General features: G+C 40.5%; 1 protein-coding gene across 4 annotated transcripts in view; it reads right to left on the bottom strand.

The window, feature by feature from the left end:
- arhgef28a (Rho guanine nucleotide exchange factor (GEF) 28a) overlaps positions 1–17,054 on the bottom strand; it is a 54,057-nt gene extending 37,003 nt beyond the window's left edge. For all 4 annotated transcript variants that reach the window (XM_050053282.1, XM_050053280.1, XM_050053281.1 and 1 more), the window contains exons 1-4: positions 16,868–17,054; positions 13,339–13,393; positions 5,642–5,786; positions 5,164–5,544 (exon numbers count right to left, since the gene is read on the bottom strand). In XM_050053282.1, the coding sequence (XP_049909239.1) occupies positions 5,164–5,544; positions 5,642–5,786; positions 13,339–13,371 (559 nt within the window). In that variant the 5' untranslated portion in view covers positions 13,372–13,393; positions 16,868–17,054. The remainder of the gene's footprint in view (positions 1–5,163; positions 5,545–5,641; positions 5,787–13,338; positions 13,394–16,867) is intronic.
- Positions 17,055–21,457: the final 4,403 nt, after the last annotated feature.

A 21,457-nucleotide genomic window follows, 5' to 3' on the forward strand; every position in this document is an offset into this window, starting at 1 on the left:
TGATGCAGAAGAAGCACTGATCATCTGGGTAATTTTATATGCTGCAATTGAACGTTTTTGGGTTCATGCACCACTGAGCAACTTTCATAGGAATGACAGGGCTCTGCCTCCGATGCTGTATCCAGTTCTCCTATCCATACCGAGAACCAGTGAAAGATGAGCACGGAGATCTGGGCATTGGAAAGATGGAGGAAAGCTGTAGGAGCTGTATTTAAGTTTATTTGGATTCACATAATGAAGGTGGTGAGGACACTGAGCTTTAATTTGGTGGAGAGAAGGCAGGTGACAGCAGATGCCGTCATTGACCTCCGCCTTAGCATCACTACAGCCATAAGCTCCGCAGGTAAATGGAAACTGCAAACACTACAGTTTAAATCTAAGGACACTGAAATCACTGCATCATGTTATGTGTTTTTTTGGCAGTAAGATATAAGCCACAGTGAATGCTAAACGCCCTCTGAAATATTATTGGAATGAAGGCTGCAAGTGTGACACAGTGCACCTGTACTCCCCATGTGGTAAGAACAAGAAATTGGAACAGGGGTCAAAGAAAACCCAATCCAATCTTATTTTGCCACTACAGAAGTTTTCCACTGTTCATTTTCATAAACTACGCACATTGTTATGATACAAAGCGGGTTGAATAAGGCAAAGTATCCCTTTAGGTGTTTAAGTTAAAAAAAAGGTTATCAGCTGATATATTGTTATCTCAAACTCACAAATATCAATTGTCAAAACAGCATCAATCAGGCTATACCATACATCTGTTAATTAGACCTTTTTAATCAACCTTCAAACTGATCAAAGTGTATTATTCTATACATGCTCTCTTAACTCTGCAGGTGTACCGATCATCTACTGCATATGTGTGGAATGTATGGCAGTCATAAACCGTTCAGGTACAGGAATGAACGGCTCTTGGTTACGAAAGGTCTGCAGTATATCAATAATACTATTACCTAGAAAAACTGGATGTGTTACCGAGCTGACACCTGCTCTAACAGTTGCTGCCTTTTGAAGTGTGTGCAGCGGAGCATAAAAGAGTATAAGGGTATATAAACAATTCTGAATCATTCTGAATGAAGCCCTCACATGCACTCTCTAGGCTAATATCATGCAGAAGCAGAGGGTGGCAACAGCTTTCTGCTGATCACTGCTCCGCACAAATCCTGCGTGTACACTCTTGTTGTTTTGTAAGCACAGGATGAAAGAGTGTTTGTAGAGAGGACCAGAGGTACTTTATCTTTGGGCCTTCCCTGTAAGTGTGTGTGAGAGCTGACGGTTGCCATGGTGCTATCTTACGAACCCAGAAACAATGTGCAGAAGAATTCAACTCTTATTTTCTCTTTTCCCTCCAATCTGTCGCCTGAGCCCTGAGATGAACTGAAACTCCCTGTCACCTCCACAATAGCGCCGTTAATTGTGACCCAGATTCGACCGACTGAGAGGAGTAAATGCTGAACATGCTCTTCATGCAAAGTTCAACAAACAAGAATGTCATTGTCAAACCGACCAGTCAATAGTGCACTGAGGAACTAGGGGCCGACAGTTGCTTTGCATTTGCACCTCACCCGTGTTTTGCATGGACACTTGCTTTGTCTAAGCAAGCAATGCACATACTGTATACTACACTGCTGAGGGCCAAACATGATATGGGCATTTGTTAAGGGATCCAATTTAGTTTCTTAATTTTTCTTCCCAACAATCTGGAAATTCAAGAAGGGAATAAACTATCTGTACCAATTCAATCACCTCTGCATATTTTTCCATACTAAGGCATGTAATCTCTTGAAATGCACCCATGTCCAATATATAGTAATACCTTGGGATGCTGTGAGTGTTTTGCCCTCATTTCCTAAAAAATGAGGTGAGACTTTGCTGCTTTGAAATAATGAAACATCATAAATAACAAAGTCTGAGGCCAGATGCCAGAAACAACTCTGACACGCCTGTGGTGTAAAGGAGAGGGAGTGCAACGCAGAGGAGGATTGTGGGAGTTGATTTAATAGACGCAGAGGTCTGCAAGACAACTCTAATCCGGCTGAAGAGGAATAATGGCAGTAATTGCTCCGTCTTTGGAGCACACTGGCCTCTACCCGGCTGGCTGGCTGGTCCTGCACATCATGTGATAAAAGACTTGGGCTGCACACAGTCAGATCTCATGTTGGGTTGCAAACCTACTAAACACTAGAACACCACTGCAATGATATTAACCTGAGTGACTAATAGTTTGTTCATTTAAGGGGCAGTTCCAAAAAAACCACAACTCCTTTGGTGGCATTAGACTATGATGACAGTTTTATTTTGCCAAGGATTTGAGATATCTGAGGTTGTGAGATTTTCAGTGTTTGACAGTAACACACTACAATAATGATAAGTAGTGTAAAGCTATAGCTTGGAAGATGGAAACGCTTACTTTTAACAGCTGGAAATATTCACATTATTTGATAGGAAATGTAAATTATATGCATTTATTAGGAGCTTACTTAAGATTCTTTCCACTATGAAAAACATGACCTCAACCCTCCTGAAATACCTACTACGGCAGCACAACAATGTAAAGCTGCAGAGGATGGCTGTAGCCCTACAATGGCTAAACAACCAAAACTGGATTTTAATTATGGACAGCTTCAGGGTACAAGCAACAAAGTACTAATGAAGCCTGTGGCTAGATATGTAGTGGATGAAATGTTGCCTATCTCCACAACTGAATCTTTGTTTTTCAGGCAGATCCTTGGGAAAATACCAGTCACAGGCAACAGATGACCCCAGGTAAGAAATCATTTGCAAGCTATCTAAGCAAAGAATAAGTTACCAATTTTGTGGGATGTAACGGAAAAGAAACATAACATGTATTGTTACAAATAACTTTCGGAAGGGAGTAGCAAGAAAGTAATAATATTACTTTTGAAAAGAGTAACAAGTAACAAGTATACATTTTGTGAGTAGCAAGTCACACAGTCAACACATTTCCTTATACATATTAGGGATGTTCCTGGCAACTAATTTCCCTGTTGACTAAACGGAAATTTTAATTAAGACTAGTTGACTTGTCTAAAAAAGGGAAAACACTCAGAAAACAATCCAAATTTAGCACAATTAATTGTTAAGTATTTGAAAGATTGTCCCCAAATAATATTGTGTGCATTAAAAGCCTTTTGAAGCCTTTAATTCCAATCTTCAACAACCATGTTGGATTCTAAATGTCTCTGAAGTACGAGACACTTTGCGCCATGCAGTATGAATGTGAACGTGATGGCAACTCAGTCTAAAGTTCACCACTAAGATAACTACTACTACTACTACTACTAACTTTAAAACTCCAGTCTAGTCGAGCATTAACGTTAGCAGGGGGACTGCTGTCTGATGGCTCTGTAGCACCCACTAGTGGCAGGCGGCTGCATGACAGTTAAGTAGCTTTGTACATGAATAAAACACTAATTGGTTTAACCGACTAATATTTCTGGCACCGACTAGTGAGGTGGCGGACGTTTAATCGTTAAGATGTCTAATCGGCCGCATCCCTAATATATATATATATATATATATATATATATATATATACACTATACATATATATTATTTATGTCTGTCTGGTGTGGTAGACCCCCATATGGCATAGTGTACAGGAACATCTGCACTAAGTATGGGCTGGAAGTCCCAAGGTCACAATGGAAGACACCTCCTAAGGTGGTTGAGAATGACTGAGCTAAGATCCTGTGGGACTTCAAGCTCCAGACTGACAAACTGTTGATAGCTAACCAATGGGAAGTCGTGTGGACAAACAACAGAAGAAGGCAGCGGTGATAGATGTGGCAAATTCCGAGCGACAGTAACATCAGGAAGAAGGAACACCAGAAGCTCATAAAATACCAAGGGCTGAGAGAGGAGCTAGAAAAGATGTGGGGAGTAAAGGCAACAGTGGTGCCAGTGGTAATCGAAACACTTGAGGCTGTGAGTGGCTCCAACTGATTCCAGGTACAACATCTGAGGTCACTGTCCAGATGAGTGCAGTCCTAGGAACAGGCTAAGAAGCGATTTTTATATATATATGATAAATTGATGATAAAAATAATTGTATGAAAATCAGGTAATTTGTTCAAACAAAAATATGAAAACTCATTCATTAATTATCTATAACCGCTTATCCTGTTCAGGGTCGCGGCGGGGCTTAAGCTTATCCCAACTGACATTGGGTGCAAAGTGGGGTACACCCTGGACAGGTCAGTTGACCATTGGAGGGCTGACACAAAGAGACAAACAACCATTTTCGCTCACAATCTCACCTACGGGCAATTTAAGGTCCCCAATTAACCTAACCTGCATGTCTTTGGACTGTGGAAGGAAGCCAGAGAGCCTGGGGAAAACCCACGCTGACGTGGGAAGAACATAGCACCCCATACAAAAGAGCCCCAGCCAGCCGGTGGGTTCGAACCCAGAACCCGCTGGCTATGAGGTCACAGTGCTAACCACTGCAGCACCATGCCGCCAAAATATGAAGATGTGTTTTTATTATTAACAAAACTACTGATTTATTTTTGACCCACTTGTGGAAGAGTATAGTGTACGTTTAAAAAAAATCAATAATGTCTTTCCAGAGTGAGTGTCCCCTTTATTCGGGATAATCCTCTACCTGATCAGTTAGCTCCTTTCTACTGCAGAAATAGTGTCTATGAATATAAGATGGATACCTAAAAACCTGTGCAAATGAGACAACACATAGAGTTAAGTCATAAAATATGTCTCTGACCTTGAGTGAACCAGCCCTTAGGAAGATCTCCAGGATGTGCATAACAGCAACAACAGCAAAAAATGTACAAAACAAAACAGAACAAAAAAATCCTTTGGAAGTTTAACCATTGAGAGCCTTTATATCTGCTGAACAGAGGGGAATCCCTGATATTTGACCTCTGTAAATGACCCAGGAAGTAGCAGAGCACAAACTAGGACATGAGTGGACAAGATCTCTAGGCTTTGCGGCGAAACTTTTTTAAGTTTAAATAATTAATACAGCACAATATGCAGACCCATCTGTGCTTTAGAGCTGTCAGAAAACACCAATAACATGCAATGAGGCTGAAGTGGCAGCAAAATTACCTCTGGCAAATAAAAACCTACAAGATCACAGCTCATCACTTACACTCCTACTTCCTATGTCATTACCTTCTCTTGGCTGACTGTCAGTATTCTTCCACTGCTGAGGGTAATCCATGTTGGCTATAGCCTGTGTGATCTTCTCATCCAGCTGCCTGATACATCCAGCTTCATCACCTAAACTTTCTCTGAGCTGCACATCCTCCTCTTTGCAGTCTATTCCCACAGCTAAGAGCTCTTCATCAGCTGCCTGCGCCAATGTGGAAAACCTCTTCAGGACTTCTAGGTAGCTCTGGGGGCCAAGCTGGTCCCTGTTTGCACTCAGGTAGTCTGCTGCCTCCTGAGCAACGTCCCTGAGGTATTCAAGAGACGCTTCACCTGCGTACGATTTGACTTGGTCCTCTGCATGAAAGTAGGATGTGACAGAGGCAATTTCCACAAGGTCATGGCCTGTGGGAGATAAAGGAAGATCATGACAGGAGGTGGTGAGACAATGGCAGGCAGAGAGAGAACTCTTTGTGTTGTTAGAGGCTGAATAAGGACATACCGGGAACTGTGAAGCGAAGAGTAAGTCCATCATCTCCTCTCTTTGCTGCAGTCACATGTGTAAGTCTAGAGCCTTGTACAACAACGTAAAACTCTGCATCCTCAGGAGTGCTATCTTGCAACTGTATGTGGGCCTCCACCTGTCCCTGAGATGAAAAAAAAAAGAAAATTCAATTAATTGTATTTACAACAATCATCATGTATTTACAACAATTATCACCCTGCTGACACTTTCTGATAACCTTAGGCCAGTTTTACAAAGTTCACAGACCTTTTTAAACTGGAAGAAAGGAGCAAAAATGGGGCAGCAAAGAAAAAAGAAAAGAAAGTAGAGACACCACTCATTCTCTCACAATGGGAGTGAGCTGCACCCCACTGAGTGTCTACTTCATGATCCACCTTCACAATGAGATTCATTATTTCTGTTACATCATTGACCTTGTTTATTGACCTAATCTGAACTCTGCTTTTTTCCTGCATCACCATAAAGACACTAACCAACCCTCCTAAAATTGTACCATCTACAAGACATGAAGGGCAAGAGACGCAGATAGATTTCACTGAGTAGAAGCTCATATTGTGTGCCCACATCTACAAATCCAAACACAGACAAAGACTTCCTCTATTGCTCATTATTCATTGCAGCTGATATGTTTCCACAGCATATGAGCGGCAGTAGCTCAGTCCATAGGGACTTGGGTTGGGAACCGGAGGGTCGCCTGTTCAAGTCCCCGTCCGGACCATAAATGTGGAGCGTGGACTGGTAGCTGGAGAGGTGCCAGTTCACCTCCTGGGCACTGCCGAGGTGCCCCTGAGCAAGGCATCAAACCCCCCAACTGCTCTGAGCGCCTGTGATGGGCAGCCCACTCTGACATCTCTCCATTTAGTGCATGTATAGGTCCAGTTTGTGCATGTGTGTTTGGACCTGTGTGTGGTTGACAACAGAGTGTAAAATTGAATTTCCCCTCGGGGATTAATAAAGTATATAAAATTAAAAATTAAATTAAAAAATATAACCACTGATGCAGTGATGCCAAGCATTAGGTTACCAAAACAAGGCGAACGTGAAATGTTTTTGTCCTCATAATCAATTTAGATTACCAAACATGGAAACCACAAGATTTACTTTACCATTTCTGTATAAATTTTCCCCCAGGGAAAGAGGGTTAGCTCAGAGTGTATCGTTCAAGTTCAAGAGGGATTGCATACTTGGAGTTCCATGTTTGTGCAATATCCTTATCTTTTGTTTTCTTGTGCTCAGCTCAGGGTTTTATCTTGTGATTAATGGTGTCATCCTTAGTTTATCATTATTGTTAATACATTAGGCTAACGCATCCATTATGTTAAATATATTTTTAGGGTCTGCACCAGCTAAACTTTATGTAAAGAGTCATTTTTTCTCAGGCTACCCAATACTGCATTTTGCTTCCTGATGCAGTCCTGCATCTTAACTCTTGTAACATTTTAGGGGGAGAGCAGCTTAATAGATAAACCAAAGTAGAACGCCCCCCTTAGGAACAGCCCTAGGGGACATCTTGCCTCCCAAGGAATTTTTATCTATATAAACATTTTGCATTGCTATTGCTTTAACTACAACATTATACATAACACATACAGAAATGATTTTTGATCGATTTAAACGATTTGATTACGGAATTGATGAGCTTCAGACAAATTACAATTGGTGAGATTTGTTTAAGAAACGCACACACACACACACACACACACAGGCTATAATTTCTTACATTATTAGGAATGGCTGGCCTACAATAGTGAAAAAGTTGAGGTATGGTCACAGCAACAACGGTTAACATTGCTATTGCTAGCTGAAAATAGCCCCCCAGCAGTATTTGCTTGCAATATTACCTTGCTTTAGCACTACTAGGGCTGTCTTCCCTCAAAAATCCTATTCGTACACTTAAATGGATCACCCTTCATATAATTCTCATATTAACAATAAAAAAGTCTGTATATCCTTTATTTAAAAAAAGCCGCAGTGGCTTATTTTGTGCTGTCAAAGTATTACATTAAATTCCATTAGCCTAAAAGTCTTATCTCAAAACCACTTTTGATTTCCTCTTACCGGTAAAACGAGATAAGCAAGGCCACTACCATTCCACAAAAATGCTGAAATGTAAACTGCCTCCATTTAGTGGTCAGTCACTACAAGGAACTGAAGCTTACACAGTTGGCAATTATAGTTCAGACTGTGTTCCATTGATTAATCTGCATCAATATCTTTAAACAAAACTAAGAGTCTTGAGCAGCTGTGGGCAGTGTTTTGCATCTTACAAATTTAAGGTGAAATACTTCTCTGCACAACCTCATAAGGAAAGACCATCATGCCCCTGGCTAACCAGTCAATGTTTCACTGAGCTTCAAACTTACATCAGTGTCCCTTTTATTTGCTTTGCCCTGAGACTCTTGGAGCTTTCCAGACTTGAATCCAGTTCATATTGTTTCAGAGGTATAAATGACACTGACCTCGTGTTAGCAGGCTGGTGGTTTGGACTGATAACAGAGGTCTGACATAGGCTGCAGTTTCTCAGCTTGCTGTATGCACTAAGTGGTTGGCTGCAGTACCACTTAGCGCACACTTACCGCTGTTAATGTTATCGCTGATTGTTTTTCCACCTAACAGATAAGATGTCAGCCCTTGGTTTGTGCAGCCTTCCTGATTTCTTACAAGGCTAGTGAGTCACGGGGCATCACTGATTATTTTACATTTTGTTCATTATGAAAGTAGAATTTTATTAATCTTATGAAAATGTGACAGACTATCTTTGTGTTTTTAAAGTAACCATTAAATTTTACTAAACTTTTGCACTGGCGGGACTTCCCTCTGCTGAATTTTGGACAAAGATCATAATCTCACAATAATTCTACCTTAACCTAACAAGTCATACTCTGATATATCATAATAACATCAAGGAGATCTATTTATTCTCTGTCTGTGCTGTTTTATCTTTACGCAATTGTCCTCCAGCTAAATAGATTTAAATGTCTATGAAAGACAAAAAAAACCTACATGCTTTTTTTTCCAATAACCTTTGATTTTGTTTTCACTCCTTCAAGGAAGCTGTAGGTCCCACTTCATTGTCCCAACAATCAGCAGCAGCCTCACATAATATTGGTTTAGACAGGTAGAATTTGATCAGACAAAATTTGCTTGATCCTAACTGTATCTCCTTTGCCTTGGGGAAAGAGGAAGGAGGAAGGCTGGCTGGTGATAAGACGTCAGACTGGTGTGATCTATGGCCTTCTCTCCTGGGCTTTATCATGACACAACCTGATCCAGTAACAATGAAATATTCAACACCTTGTGCTTTTACCTCATGCCTTCTATATGGGCAGCTCTCAGGTCAGCCCAAATGTGTTAATTATGGAACATGAGGAGGTCTATCACATATGCAATAGCAGCTTGGTACAAATCTAAAAGCGAATAATGTGTCTGATTGCCTTAATATGACATAATAACTGGTGCATATAAATATTTGTTTTCAATAGAACAAGCACACACCAGTGACATGCTTTTATAATCTCATGTTGTTGTCCATTCAGTGGGGAAAAATAACGTCAGATCTGCTGCCTGTGGTCACCAGGAAACCAGCAGTCATCAGCTTTAGAGCTCTTTGCTATGATCTCTTGAGTGCAACACGTAGGTGACGTCAGGGGAGCAAGATCACTGCCACTGCAACAACAAAAACAGCTCCAATAACAGTCAGTTCCCTTGGTGAGAAGACAGCCTGACGTCAGTGGGGACAGACAATATTTTGTTTTAAATATTAACAGTTTTTCACAGTATACTGTTTCAGTTTGGCAACCAACACAGATGACATTTTGTCTCGTTAAGACAAGTTCGACTAAAAAATGAAGTGTGCTGAAATCCTCACACAGTCACTATAAATCATTATTACTTAATGGTTGGCTTTGATCAAAAACCAACAGAGGGCAGAGAAAAGGGACATGCTACCCACGTCCATATGCTCAATTTTATAAACATTAAAGCAAGCTAACAAAGTCTTTTCAAACTCCTATGAATGTTTGAAAGTGAAAGTATTTTAAATATTTCCAAGTCACTCATTACCAACAGTGACGCGTACTGTAGAGTGCGTACATCTGAGCTAAAAGAAACTCAATAGAACAGAATCTCATTTAAGTCTTGAGTGTGACAGCTAGAACTGTGCTGTCTGCCTTTTCTCATCCTCTGCTGAGACACATACCTCTGATTTAATCTGCTGTGCAAATGAGATACTAATGAGATACTCTACATGTCAGAAAATGCTGTCAGTAAGCCTGGCATGGTGCCGCAAACATATCATTTCAAAGAAGAGGGTTCCCAGGTCTAGACTCCTTGTTACATAAGAATACCAAGAAGCAAAGTGTTAACTGACATTAATAATTATTAAAACTATTATAGTTCTAACTGCAATAGTTGGGAAAACAGCTGTAATAACACCACATGTCTATTTATTCTAGTAAAAGCATTTTTTTTTCTCCTTTTATGACTGGCTTATCAAACGTCAATTAACCACTGGCAGGGTGAGGTTTTGTTTGTTTGGCATGTGAAAAGCATGGCAAACACAATCACCACAGCACTTAAAGGGAAAACAAAATCATAATCCATAACGCAGCACACCCACTAGCTCAAAGAGCAATGTGATAACTATCACTATCACACCATACAGGCAACTGAACAAACGTGGTACTCTACAACAAGGATGTAGCTAATCCATCTCCATCTGTGAACATGCAGTTGTGTTGTGTGAGATGATAGCTGTTATAAAGAAACGAATTCAGAGGTAGTACCCCTGTAGCCTGTTTTTCAACCTGGACGCTCCAATGTTTTTGTGTCTCTGTGACTAATGGAGACAACTATTTTTGAAATTAGTCCAGTATTGACTGAGACTGCTGCAGCCAGCAGCTGCAAAAAAGGGTTCAACGTAATCCAACTTCTCAGGGCATTTCTGAATTTACATCCACTAAAAGTGCTTGTTTTTGCCATTGACATGCTCACAGTGTTAGTCTAAGTGTCTGACATTATGGAAAGGATTACTACAGAGATAGACTCCTTTGTTTAAGAGAAAGATCCTTCTTGTCTAACCAGAAACAGCCCCAAAATCACCATTGCCGAACCCACAAGATTCCATTTAAATTAATAGTAATTTAAGCATGTATAGAACCAGCATATTTTCACATCTAACTGGGTGAATTAAATGTTTATTTCAATCAAACCAGAGTTGGTGATTGTTGGAACAGTGGAAAAATGAACCAAAATGGTTTTTGTGAGTTATATTTTGTTTCTGTTGACTTAAAATGAAGTGTGTTTTATAGTGATAAAATGAATAAAGTCTGGTGGGTTTAGCGACAGTTATTTTAGGGCTGTTTCTTGTTAAACAAAAAGGATCTCGCTATTAACAAAAAAGTCTGTCTCTGTAGGGATCCTTTTCATAATGTTGTCAGACATTAAAAATAAAAATCCGAGAATGTCAGTGGCAAAAACAAACACTTTCAAAGGATATAACTGATGGTGTTTAATTGCCATTTAACGTTAGGCTACATTGTAGCCTGTTTTGCCGCTGCAGGCTGCAGCAGTTTCACTCAATACTGGACCACTTTCAAAAACCGTTGTCTCCATTAGTCACATAGACATAAAAAGATAAGAAAAAGAGTCCAGGTTGAAAAATACCAAAATAACCCTTAAGGGTTGACAGCCATGCTAGAAGCTAGCAGGTCTGTGAGACTGTATTTAGGCACAGCAGTGGTTTGGCGTGATGCTAACATCAACATGCTAACAATCACAGTGCCAACATGTTGATGTGTCTTAGTTTAGTATGCTAACGTGCTACATTTGGTCACCGACATGGGTCATCCCTATGTTCCCAGGGTTCTATGTTTCCCAGGTTCTATGTTCCCCACTTAACTCTTCAAAAAAGGTTCTATGTTCCCTGCTTGGTTGAGCGGGAAACATAGAACCCGAGAAACATAGAACCTTTTTTGTGTAAGCGGGGAACATAGAACCTTTTTTGCAGGGTTAAGTGGGGAACATAGAACCCGGGAAACATAGATACGCTCCCACTGACACACAGTGCGACTGATTGAATGTCAATAGTTTTGCAGGTATTTGGTTATAAACCAAAGTATTGGACAAAGAAACATTTTAAAAATTTAGGGGATCACCAAAGTAATTACTGCTCATCCTTTGGGTAACATAAATTAATGGACAAAAAAATTGTATCTATTCATCCAGGTATTGCAGTGGTATCTTCCTCATAACTGGAATTGTCAACCTTGTGGTGGCACTTAAGGAAAAGTCAGGAGAGTGGTGGAACGACCCCAACAGGTTAGACAGACTGTCATTGCCATCCCTAGAGCTACGCTGCTAGAGATGGATAAGTAATTGAGAAACTTTTGTTTTGTTTTGTTTTGTATTTTTCTCTCACACACCAGATGTGTACTTATCACATTACAGCTCACCAGCATTAGTTCAGTTTTTTTGCAGGGAGATTGCTTTTACTCTCACACACACACACATGTGGACGAACAAAATCACTTTGTCCTGCACTGCAGCTCAATAAAACCTCCTCAAACACAGGAACTCCCACACTTTCTGCCTGCAATTCAATGCAACCATTTATCCATTGATCTAGCTGGACAGTATCTGCTATGGGCCTGACACTATGTTGTATGTGTGGAAGGCGCACCATAACACTTTACTAAGGGTGTTACAATAACAGCCTTTATAGCACAGCAGTGTGCCGTGGCTCGCCTGCACAAAGCCTGGCATTGAAATCTGGATCTCATTCAGCGGTGAGAGTTGCTCCTGTTGAGCTGTGACCTTAGAGGGTGGAGACGCCACTTCCTCTTAATGGAGAGGTGTATGTGTGAGTGGTAGAGCCCGTAATGATTCACATGCTTGGATTTCAGACTGGTCCTCAATCAGCCTCTATGAGTGAGTGGAGGAGAAGGATTTGGAGCGAGCCCCCCCCTCCCCACTCTGAAACTGGTGACACAGCAAAACAAGCAGACACTCTGCTTACCAGAAATCTGGCAACGCTTCAGTAACTGGCCCACCCAGGCTTCCACACACACACACAGGAGAATAAGGGCGAGAGAGAGATGGCGGATATGGGGGATTGAAGGGGAAAAGGAAGACAGATGGAAGAAATGAAAGTAGCAGAGAGAAAGTGAGTTCTACTATGTCAAAAAAACATAATTCAAACACACCTGCACACCCTGTACACCATGCTTCCATATGGAAAATTTGTATTTATTCACTTAATACACTGGTGTATTCCTTACAGCAAAAAAACAAGAAACAAATAGGTATATTCTCTCATTCTGGCTCCTATGTTCACCATGCTTTCAGAGGGCCTTGTCATTTGGTGAGCAGGCTGTGTAAGGCCTGGCTTCCCCAGGGACTGAAACCCTCCTGGCTTGAGTTTCACCTGCGACACAAGGCTTGCCAGTCAACCACTGCACAGAGGGAGAGTCAGGCCTGAGAGACGGCTGGAGGGAAAGACTAGAGCGCTCTAATTCTAGTAGGAAAACACAGAATTGCTTCTAAATATGGGAGACTGCTCCTCAGAGTTCATGTTTTTACCCAACCACACCCAAAAAATACACAATCAGACCCCTCTGCGAGACCACCGCTACATCAGACACTTACAAACTGGAGCAAAACATGTAGGCACTTACATATAGAGGCACCTCTCTTGTGTTCAGCTCCATTTTCTCTCCATCCACCAGATGCCTAGGGAGCAAATACTCATGTTACAACAATGGCAAGATAAAAACAACTGAAATTCTTTGACCTTTAGCTTTTTTTGTCCAAAGCTGTCTTTTGTTTTGTAGTCAATACAGTATCGAGTGCTTTATCATTTAATCATGCATTGAATTGACCTCATTGAAACTCAAACAAGAGGAAAAACGTATGGTGCAGTCAGTAAACTGAGATGCTCACGTGAGAACTGATCGCGATTTTAAAACAGTGAATAGAACAACACCTGAGGCCATTTTCTGAAGAAAGATGTTTACACTTTATATGAGGCTCTGCTATATATCAGCCTTCAGGTGACCGAGAGAACCACCTGTATGGAAGACGTTACACTACAGTGCAGTGTCCGACTCTTCAGGCGGGATGCAGCAGCAGAGGAAAGGATAACTGTATCATCAGCACACACTGGATCCGCTCATTCTCGGCTGTGAATAGTGCATGACTTCAAAGCTGCACAGTGGTGTCAGCTCTGCAGGCTGCATTTGTCTAGACACTCGGTTGCATGAGCTTTTGCCCCTCAGACAAGCCGTGACAGTTTTAATTCTTCGGCTAAGAGGAAGATTATATTTGTTTGGTCTGTGGGGAGTTTCTGACAAATAGTTGTCTCTTCTCTTTCAGGTCCCCATTAGACGTGTAAATAATTGTTCTTTTCATTGTCGATTAATGTAACAATGGTTTTCTCGATTAATCATTTGGTTCCCATCAAATGTTCCCATAGCCCAGAGTGACAGTCTTTAAAGCTACAGTTGGTGACTTTCATTGAAAAAAACTTTGGCATATTTTCTGAAGTAATCACTATATCCCGACAGTAGAGTGTGAGACAGATAGTCTATGAAAAAAATTATGTTCCTCCTATTGCAACTGAAGAAAAACAACCATTCAGAGCCAAGGAGTCATGTCAATCACTGCTGGTGAACTGCGTTAAAACTGTTAAACTAGTCAGCACTGTCAAATATAAATAAAGATTCTGTTAATGCATTGCCTATCCTCACCTCAAACGTTTCCAGAAACATATTTTAGTGTACTGTTTAGCCGTAAAATGAGAAAGTTTAGGGTGCCCACTTGCTTGCCTAGTACAGCGGACGCCCCATGTACAAAGGCTTTGCCCTTGCCGCAGCAGCCGCAGGTCGAACTCCAACCTATGGCCCTTTGCTGCATGTCTTCCTTCCTAACACTCCCCACTCCACACTTTGAATCTGTCCCGTCATAATAAAGGCAAAAAAAAAGAGAGAAAGTTTGTGAACCAGCCTGGACGCAGTGCTTCATTTTGGCTCGACTGTTTCCAACATGGCGGCTGGGTCACAAACTTTTTCATCTTACAGCTAAACAGTACACTAAAATATGTTTCTGAAAACATTTGAGGCGAGAAATATGCCATGCAGAAACAAAACCTTAATTAATATTTGATCAGCTCCGCCTAGTTTGACAGTTCGAGCACAGTTCACAAGCAGTTATTGAATGACACGGTGGTCAATTGGTTGCTTTTGTGTGTTTTTTTAAAAATATTTCTTATAAAAGTTACCAACTACAGCCTTAAATTGGTTGTTCTGGCAGACTAGCAATGTGTCTATATCATAATACATTATATTTACCTTTATCTTCTACAGAAAAAAAGCAAAAATTCTCACATTGGAGTAGCTGTCTGATAGGCTATTTCTGTGAGAAAAGTTGCTTAAATGGATAATCAATTATCAGAACGGTTTCTGATTAATTTTAAGTCAATCAACTGATCATTTCGGCTCTAATCTCAATATTCTTATTCAACAAATACAATAAAATAATACATTTAACAAGTTTTCATGTTGACACTTTCTACATGTAGTAAGTAGAGTAGCCCAATTAACTCTAGCAGCAGGTTGCTTTATCCTCTGTATGTGGGTTAAACTTAATGTTATTTTATGAAAACGAAACTGTAAACTGACACAGAACAGTATGCAGTGTCTTAACAACAGGTCAAGTCACATTATACTGTAATACACTGACTGCTGTCCTTAGGGATTATCTAACAATAATATCACTATCACTATAATACTGTGTCCAAATGACATCTTATCAATAGAAGTGTAATGCCACAGGCCTGGGCGTCTATCACTTGTTCTTAATCCTACTCATATCAACAGAGCTACACTATTGTAATGTGGAACTAGAGAAGGTTTACGTGTCATATTGTAGAATAACATTGTCCTAGGTTGGAAGGCTGCGCCCCATAACGTCAACAAAACGTGAATATTCTGGTATGCTTGTGTTTATGCAAGGTTTAAAGACATATGAACCCACATGTAGAAAAGGATTAACATCCATCTTGATTTGAGCTTCTTCTTAAGTTCAATAAAAGCTCTTGAGCAAAAGCGAGACACAGCACTTGTGGGAGTGAATCTTAAATCAAGACGTCCAGTATTTCAAACCTGCACAGAATTTGTGTCAGTCATTGTCCTCAGCCTGACTTCAGCCTCTGACATGTTCAGTGTGAATAAGAAACCTGACCTGGCTGGTGGCCATGCACTCCAGAGCAGAGCGTGAGAAAAGAGATTACACATAACAAGAGAGTGCACACTGTCACAAAGCATCGAGGAAACTCATTTTGACATCTTTATATGAAGTGCAAATATTTTCAGACGTGAGCAAGTTGATCCTGTTGTCCTTAACATTTTTGCAGAGGATGCATGATTGAATAATTCCTCTCACATGACAAGCTGCAATTAGTTATAGGCTGTATGAAAAGGTGAGCTTTTCTGCTCTCAGCTCTTTGGTAACTGCACTTTAATGTGCTGTGTGTTATCATTTGGTGCATGTGGATAAATTTGGTTCTAGTGTCGGACATTACTTCTTAGAAAAGGATGCTCGATGCAATGATGAAACCACCACAGATGCCACAATAAGCATCATACCCACTCAACGTAGTCATTGTAACCATGTGTGAAAAAAAGGTGTCAAAACTTTCTTTATCAGTTGTCACGTATGAAGCTACCTTGGAAAAAAGGTTTGTGACTAAGCCATGGTGTCAACAATAAACTTCAGCCACCTCTTTATAGCCCTATAATAAGAAACTAAGGTGAAGAACCTCCCTGCTTAGCCACTGAATGGACTGGTCGATGAACTCTCACACAAAGACGTGAAAACATACTTTAGATAATTACTATACATATAGGAACAATAAATAACATATACAGTACTGCTTTCACCGGGAAGTGAAACTCCTGCAGTTATATACAGCCAGTAAACGCATCACAGTAAGACCACAACAGGGACACATAAGGAACAGTGAGTGCAGGCATGGAAGTCACCACGCTTTTTTGTTTCACCGTTGCATTTGATCGTCTGTAAATGGATAAAACGACACATGCCCCAAAAGTACAACCATCCCGGTAATCTCACTGCGCAGTCTTTGTTTCATCAAACACGATTTGAAGCAGAAGTTTTTCAGCTGCAGATGAATGAGCTTGCCATTACCTGCTGTCGTCTCTCTCAGCTTTCGGTCCGATCTCGACTCAAAACGCACGACTTGTTATCTTAGAATAAAGTTTCTCTCTTGCTCTTTTCTCCGCTTAATAAACACGTTTTATTCCCTTATTCCGCATTTGTGTTGCTCTCTGCTTCATCCGCCTCTTCGCTCCGGGAGAGAGTCGGTTGGGAGTTTGTTTGCAGGTGTTGCCAGAGTTGTGCCTCCTCTCTGCAGGCGTGTCCTCTAGTCCAGCCCCCTCACACACACACACACACACACACACACACACACACACACACACACACACACACACACACACACACTGGGCTGCAGGAGTGAAGCCTGTCATCAAGGACACACAAACATTCCCATCAATATATTATGTCATACTTCATATCTGGTATTTCGATTTGGGCTACTGCATTGCACTTTAGAGTTTAGACTTTAAAGTCAGCTATAGTTTCAATTTCCTCCAATCAGAGACAAGCTGGAGTGATGATGTCACTTTCACCTATGCTCAGTTGTAGTTTATTGGCTGTGATTGTACACAAAGAAGCAACACATTTTTGTAGTGGTGGAAAGTAACCAAGTAAAGTACTGTGCTTAGGTACAAATTTGAGCTACTTTACTTGAATCTTTTCCATTTTGTAACTTAATATATTTTAGCGGTAAATACTGAACTCCCCTAAATTTATTTTAAGCCCCCACAGCTTTAGGTAGGCCTACTATTTCACTCACACAGCATCTGATTAAGAAAGAAAGTGTAATGCATGGCATGAAAAGCAACATCAAAACACTGCTTGCACATAAATTTATCAATAACAACAATGTAATTATACAGTTTGTGTTCTTTTTGTCTACTTTAAATTCATTTTGCTCATATTTCTGCACTTTTACGTAAGCAGAATTTTTATTTCAGGATTTATACATACTTGTAAGTATTGTTACAGCATGATATGAACACTTATACTTGAGCAACATATCCGAGTACCTCTTCCATCACTGCATTTTTGGTGTATCTGACTCAGGGAATGTCAGACTCTGAGATAATGTCATACATGAGGAATGTATTGGGTATTCTTAAATGCAGTTGTGATTACTTTCTCCTGTGATTTTGTGCTGTCTCAGTATTTGTCACAGTAAACAGATGGATTTAGTGTTTACTTACTGGGCTACAGCATTTGCTTGTGTCAAAGATGTTGTGTTTATTAAAAAGGATATATATCAGAAATTTAGTATTGATCAGTATGAGAGACATTTTATTATGATTATTATTTTAGCAGAGGTTGTGATCCTGACTTTTACTCTTTAGAATGGGTCAAGCTCCAGAAGTGCTGGATCCTAGATTTCCCACAATGCAGCTCAAGTATTACTTTTGTAAGACCTACTGTCTTCTAATGACTTTAGTTGTTCTTTTATCTCAGACATGTTAGGATGTTACGTCAGATCAGCTGATAAAGACGCGTCACAACCACCACCAAGTGACACTTCTGAGGAAGGTGGAAGTTTCCGCCGAAACACGTCAAGGTATGTAACATCCTAACATGTCTGAGATAAAAGAACAACTAAAGTCATTATCAGAAACTAAAGACATAATGAACACCATTGAACCTACTGTCTTCTGAATACCCATTTCTTTAAAGTCCTACATCTCCAGTTTGTAACAGTCTTTCTGTTAAAAAAATCTCAAGTCTAACTAAGCCGACATAACCCTGATGACAAAACACTGGAGAACTCCTCGTGACTAATTAACTGAACGTCATGTGAAATCAGCAGTGTCCCTTTAAAGGAGCTATATGATGATCAGAGCATCAATGTGTTGTAATTGAGCTTCTCTGTTCGTTGTTGTGGTAGACGGTCTGGCCACATGTGCATGTTAGTGCATGTGAGTCTCATCTGTGTATCCCACTGGCTACTCATCACCTCTGCTCTGCACCTTACTCATATGGCGCTTATCGCTAATATCAAGATGGCAGCATTGCTGAAGGTAAGTGTCCCTCGAGGTTCACACTTTTAGCTCTGTTAGCACTGTTGCTGTTGTTGCCACAGTAAAAATGGAACGCACCAGCAAATACTCTCTTAATATGTTAGATAGCTCTTTTAAGGTTTGGGACTAGTGGTCAGTGGCTGTGCAAAATAACCCAACACTGAAGGAACACCGAGTGCATACAGTAATATTGCCTAATTTTGATATCAAACAATGTTGATTTCACAGCAGTTCTGTCTTTACAAGTATGAGCTTCCAACTGACTTTTTCTACGAGAAATTGTAAAACATGAAACACAATACCCAAGACTATGTATCCAACTATTTTAACGTGAGAATATGTCACTATGAATGAAGACACAACACATTCTTTCCTTTACAATGGAGCAGTTAAAGTCATTAGTAATAAAATGTACTTTGATCAGTTCAGTGCACTCAAAGGTTTTGCTGCAACAGACTTACTTGGTCTGGTATGACCAGTTTATGAATGTGTTTTAGCATTTACCATTATCCTATTGGCTCACTTTAACTGTGTTACTACATAACTATTACTGACTGTATACCTGTGATGTATATGTGACTAGTAAGCAATGAAATTCAGCAGCAGTCAATAGTGACCTTATAGTATTAGGAATTTTCATAAGTATATGATATCACTGCATCAGTAAGCTTGAGATTTGTGTAACCCATAATATATACAAATTATTTCAGGATTACAGATGTTTTGTTTTACTAAACTGAAAGTTTTTAATTCAGTCAACTATACATAACTTGTGCATTGAGGAGAGAAGACAGCGCTGTTCCATATCAGTGTATAAATTTGCATGAAACACTTCACTTCCTAATGCTCTTCTGTTGGATAGAGATCTTCCAGGTCCCAGTTGGATTGTAACCATAATCACACACAGACGTCCACACAGACAAATGACAGTAACAGGAAGCCAGAGGAAGACTTTCCCACCCTTCCTGCTCCTGGACTTATCCCACTGACTGATAATGAGCAACAGATTAAATGTGTGTAATGAGGTCACAGCTGACAGTCTACAACAATATGGTCTTTTTAACACAGTCGGCAGAGTAAATCTGACAGTTTCTCCTGTACAGTGTTGTCTTGCTTAACTGGAGAGATGGATTATAGGCCATGTGGGAGAGGAACAAAGCCCATCATACTTGTAGCACTGAAAGTGAGACTGTGGTGCCATCTGTTGGCAAAAGTTTATCAGTGGTTTAAAAACTAAATGGAGTTACAATACTGCCATCATGTGGAAGTTTTCCAGATAACATTCCACATGCAACATTTGTAATCTCAGAATTGTTTTTCTACATGAATTGTTAAAGGTAAGCTAAAATGATGTCCACAGGACTATCTGATGTATTTTCTGCTCATCTTGTTTTCAGTGCATGTGACCCAGGTGTCCTGTAGATGGCGAGAGCAGCACACTGAGGAATTCATCACATGCTGTTAAAAGAAAGCAGCTGAAATCAGAGTTGTGTGTGATCTTGGATATCCACAGAATGAGGCAGCTTCTTCAGTGCAACTGATGCTTTTAATTCCAAAGACCCCCTGGTGTCATCGCAGCGACATGCATGGACCATGACCCCTGACCCTCCTCACCAGAGGCTTAACAAACACACAAATAATCAGCAATAACTGCCTCTTTTTGTGCATGATGATGGGATTCAATCCAAAATATTGCAAAAGACTTTACCTTCAGCTGCAGTGGGGCAGTTGGTAAATGGCAAAGGCCTTGTTGGAACAAAATACTTTTCCCATGTTGACATTGTGGTACCTGCTTCTTCTACTGCAGATGAAGCCACTCAGCCATGTTTCATGCCTCCACTCTCCCAGAAACCCTTAAAATAAAGACTACAGTCAGGTGGAGGCATGGTTAGATGAACCTGCAGGGACACTGTGGAGCAAATAAAAGCATCACAGGTTAAGAGAAGACACATTCACTCAGTGAAAACACTAAAATGCTCCTTAGATAGAAAGCAGCAATGAAATGCCATGATGTATAAATTGAGGCTGAATTAATGATTCAGTCTTGTCATGATGAAAGAATATACTGAGTCACATTTAGTGTCTGTGGATATTGCTGTTCATTATTCTGTATTTAAAAATAAAACAACAATAAAAACAAATGATGTTAACATGGTTCATTCTTAGTTTGACCTCTGGGTCAAGATGGTGTGACCTGCAGTGACCTGGCTGTGTGTGTTCATCATTACAGTGATACATCAGGTGTTTCTGAAGCTCTGTGTTCATCATTACAGTGATACATCAGGTGTTTCTGAAGCTCATACACATCACCTAATTATGGAAACACCTACAGTAGCCTATATAATTTCTCATTCACTCACGCACACGCATGCACGTGCGTCAGTAAAAGTGATGGAAAGAGAACGGTGGCATTCTACCGAGGTCATATAAAAGCTGCACGCATCTCCGAAATCTCCCCTTTGCACTGAGACTTGACACAAGTTGACCTGCGAGCCTTACAAAACCCTCAAGAAAACACTGAGAGATAACTCCAGCTGTACCTACCTGCTGAAAGATGGCGTCCGGACCCCCCGCGATGGAGCACCTGCTGGCCCGAGTCAGGCGGTGGATC

Source organism: Epinephelus moara, chromosome 9 (assembly GCF_006386435.1).
Source record: "Epinephelus moara isolate mb chromosome 9, YSFRI_EMoa_1.0, whole genome shotgun sequence".
In the NCBI taxonomy this organism is placed as follows: Eukaryota; Metazoa; Chordata; class Actinopteri; order Perciformes; family Serranidae; genus Epinephelus; species Epinephelus moara.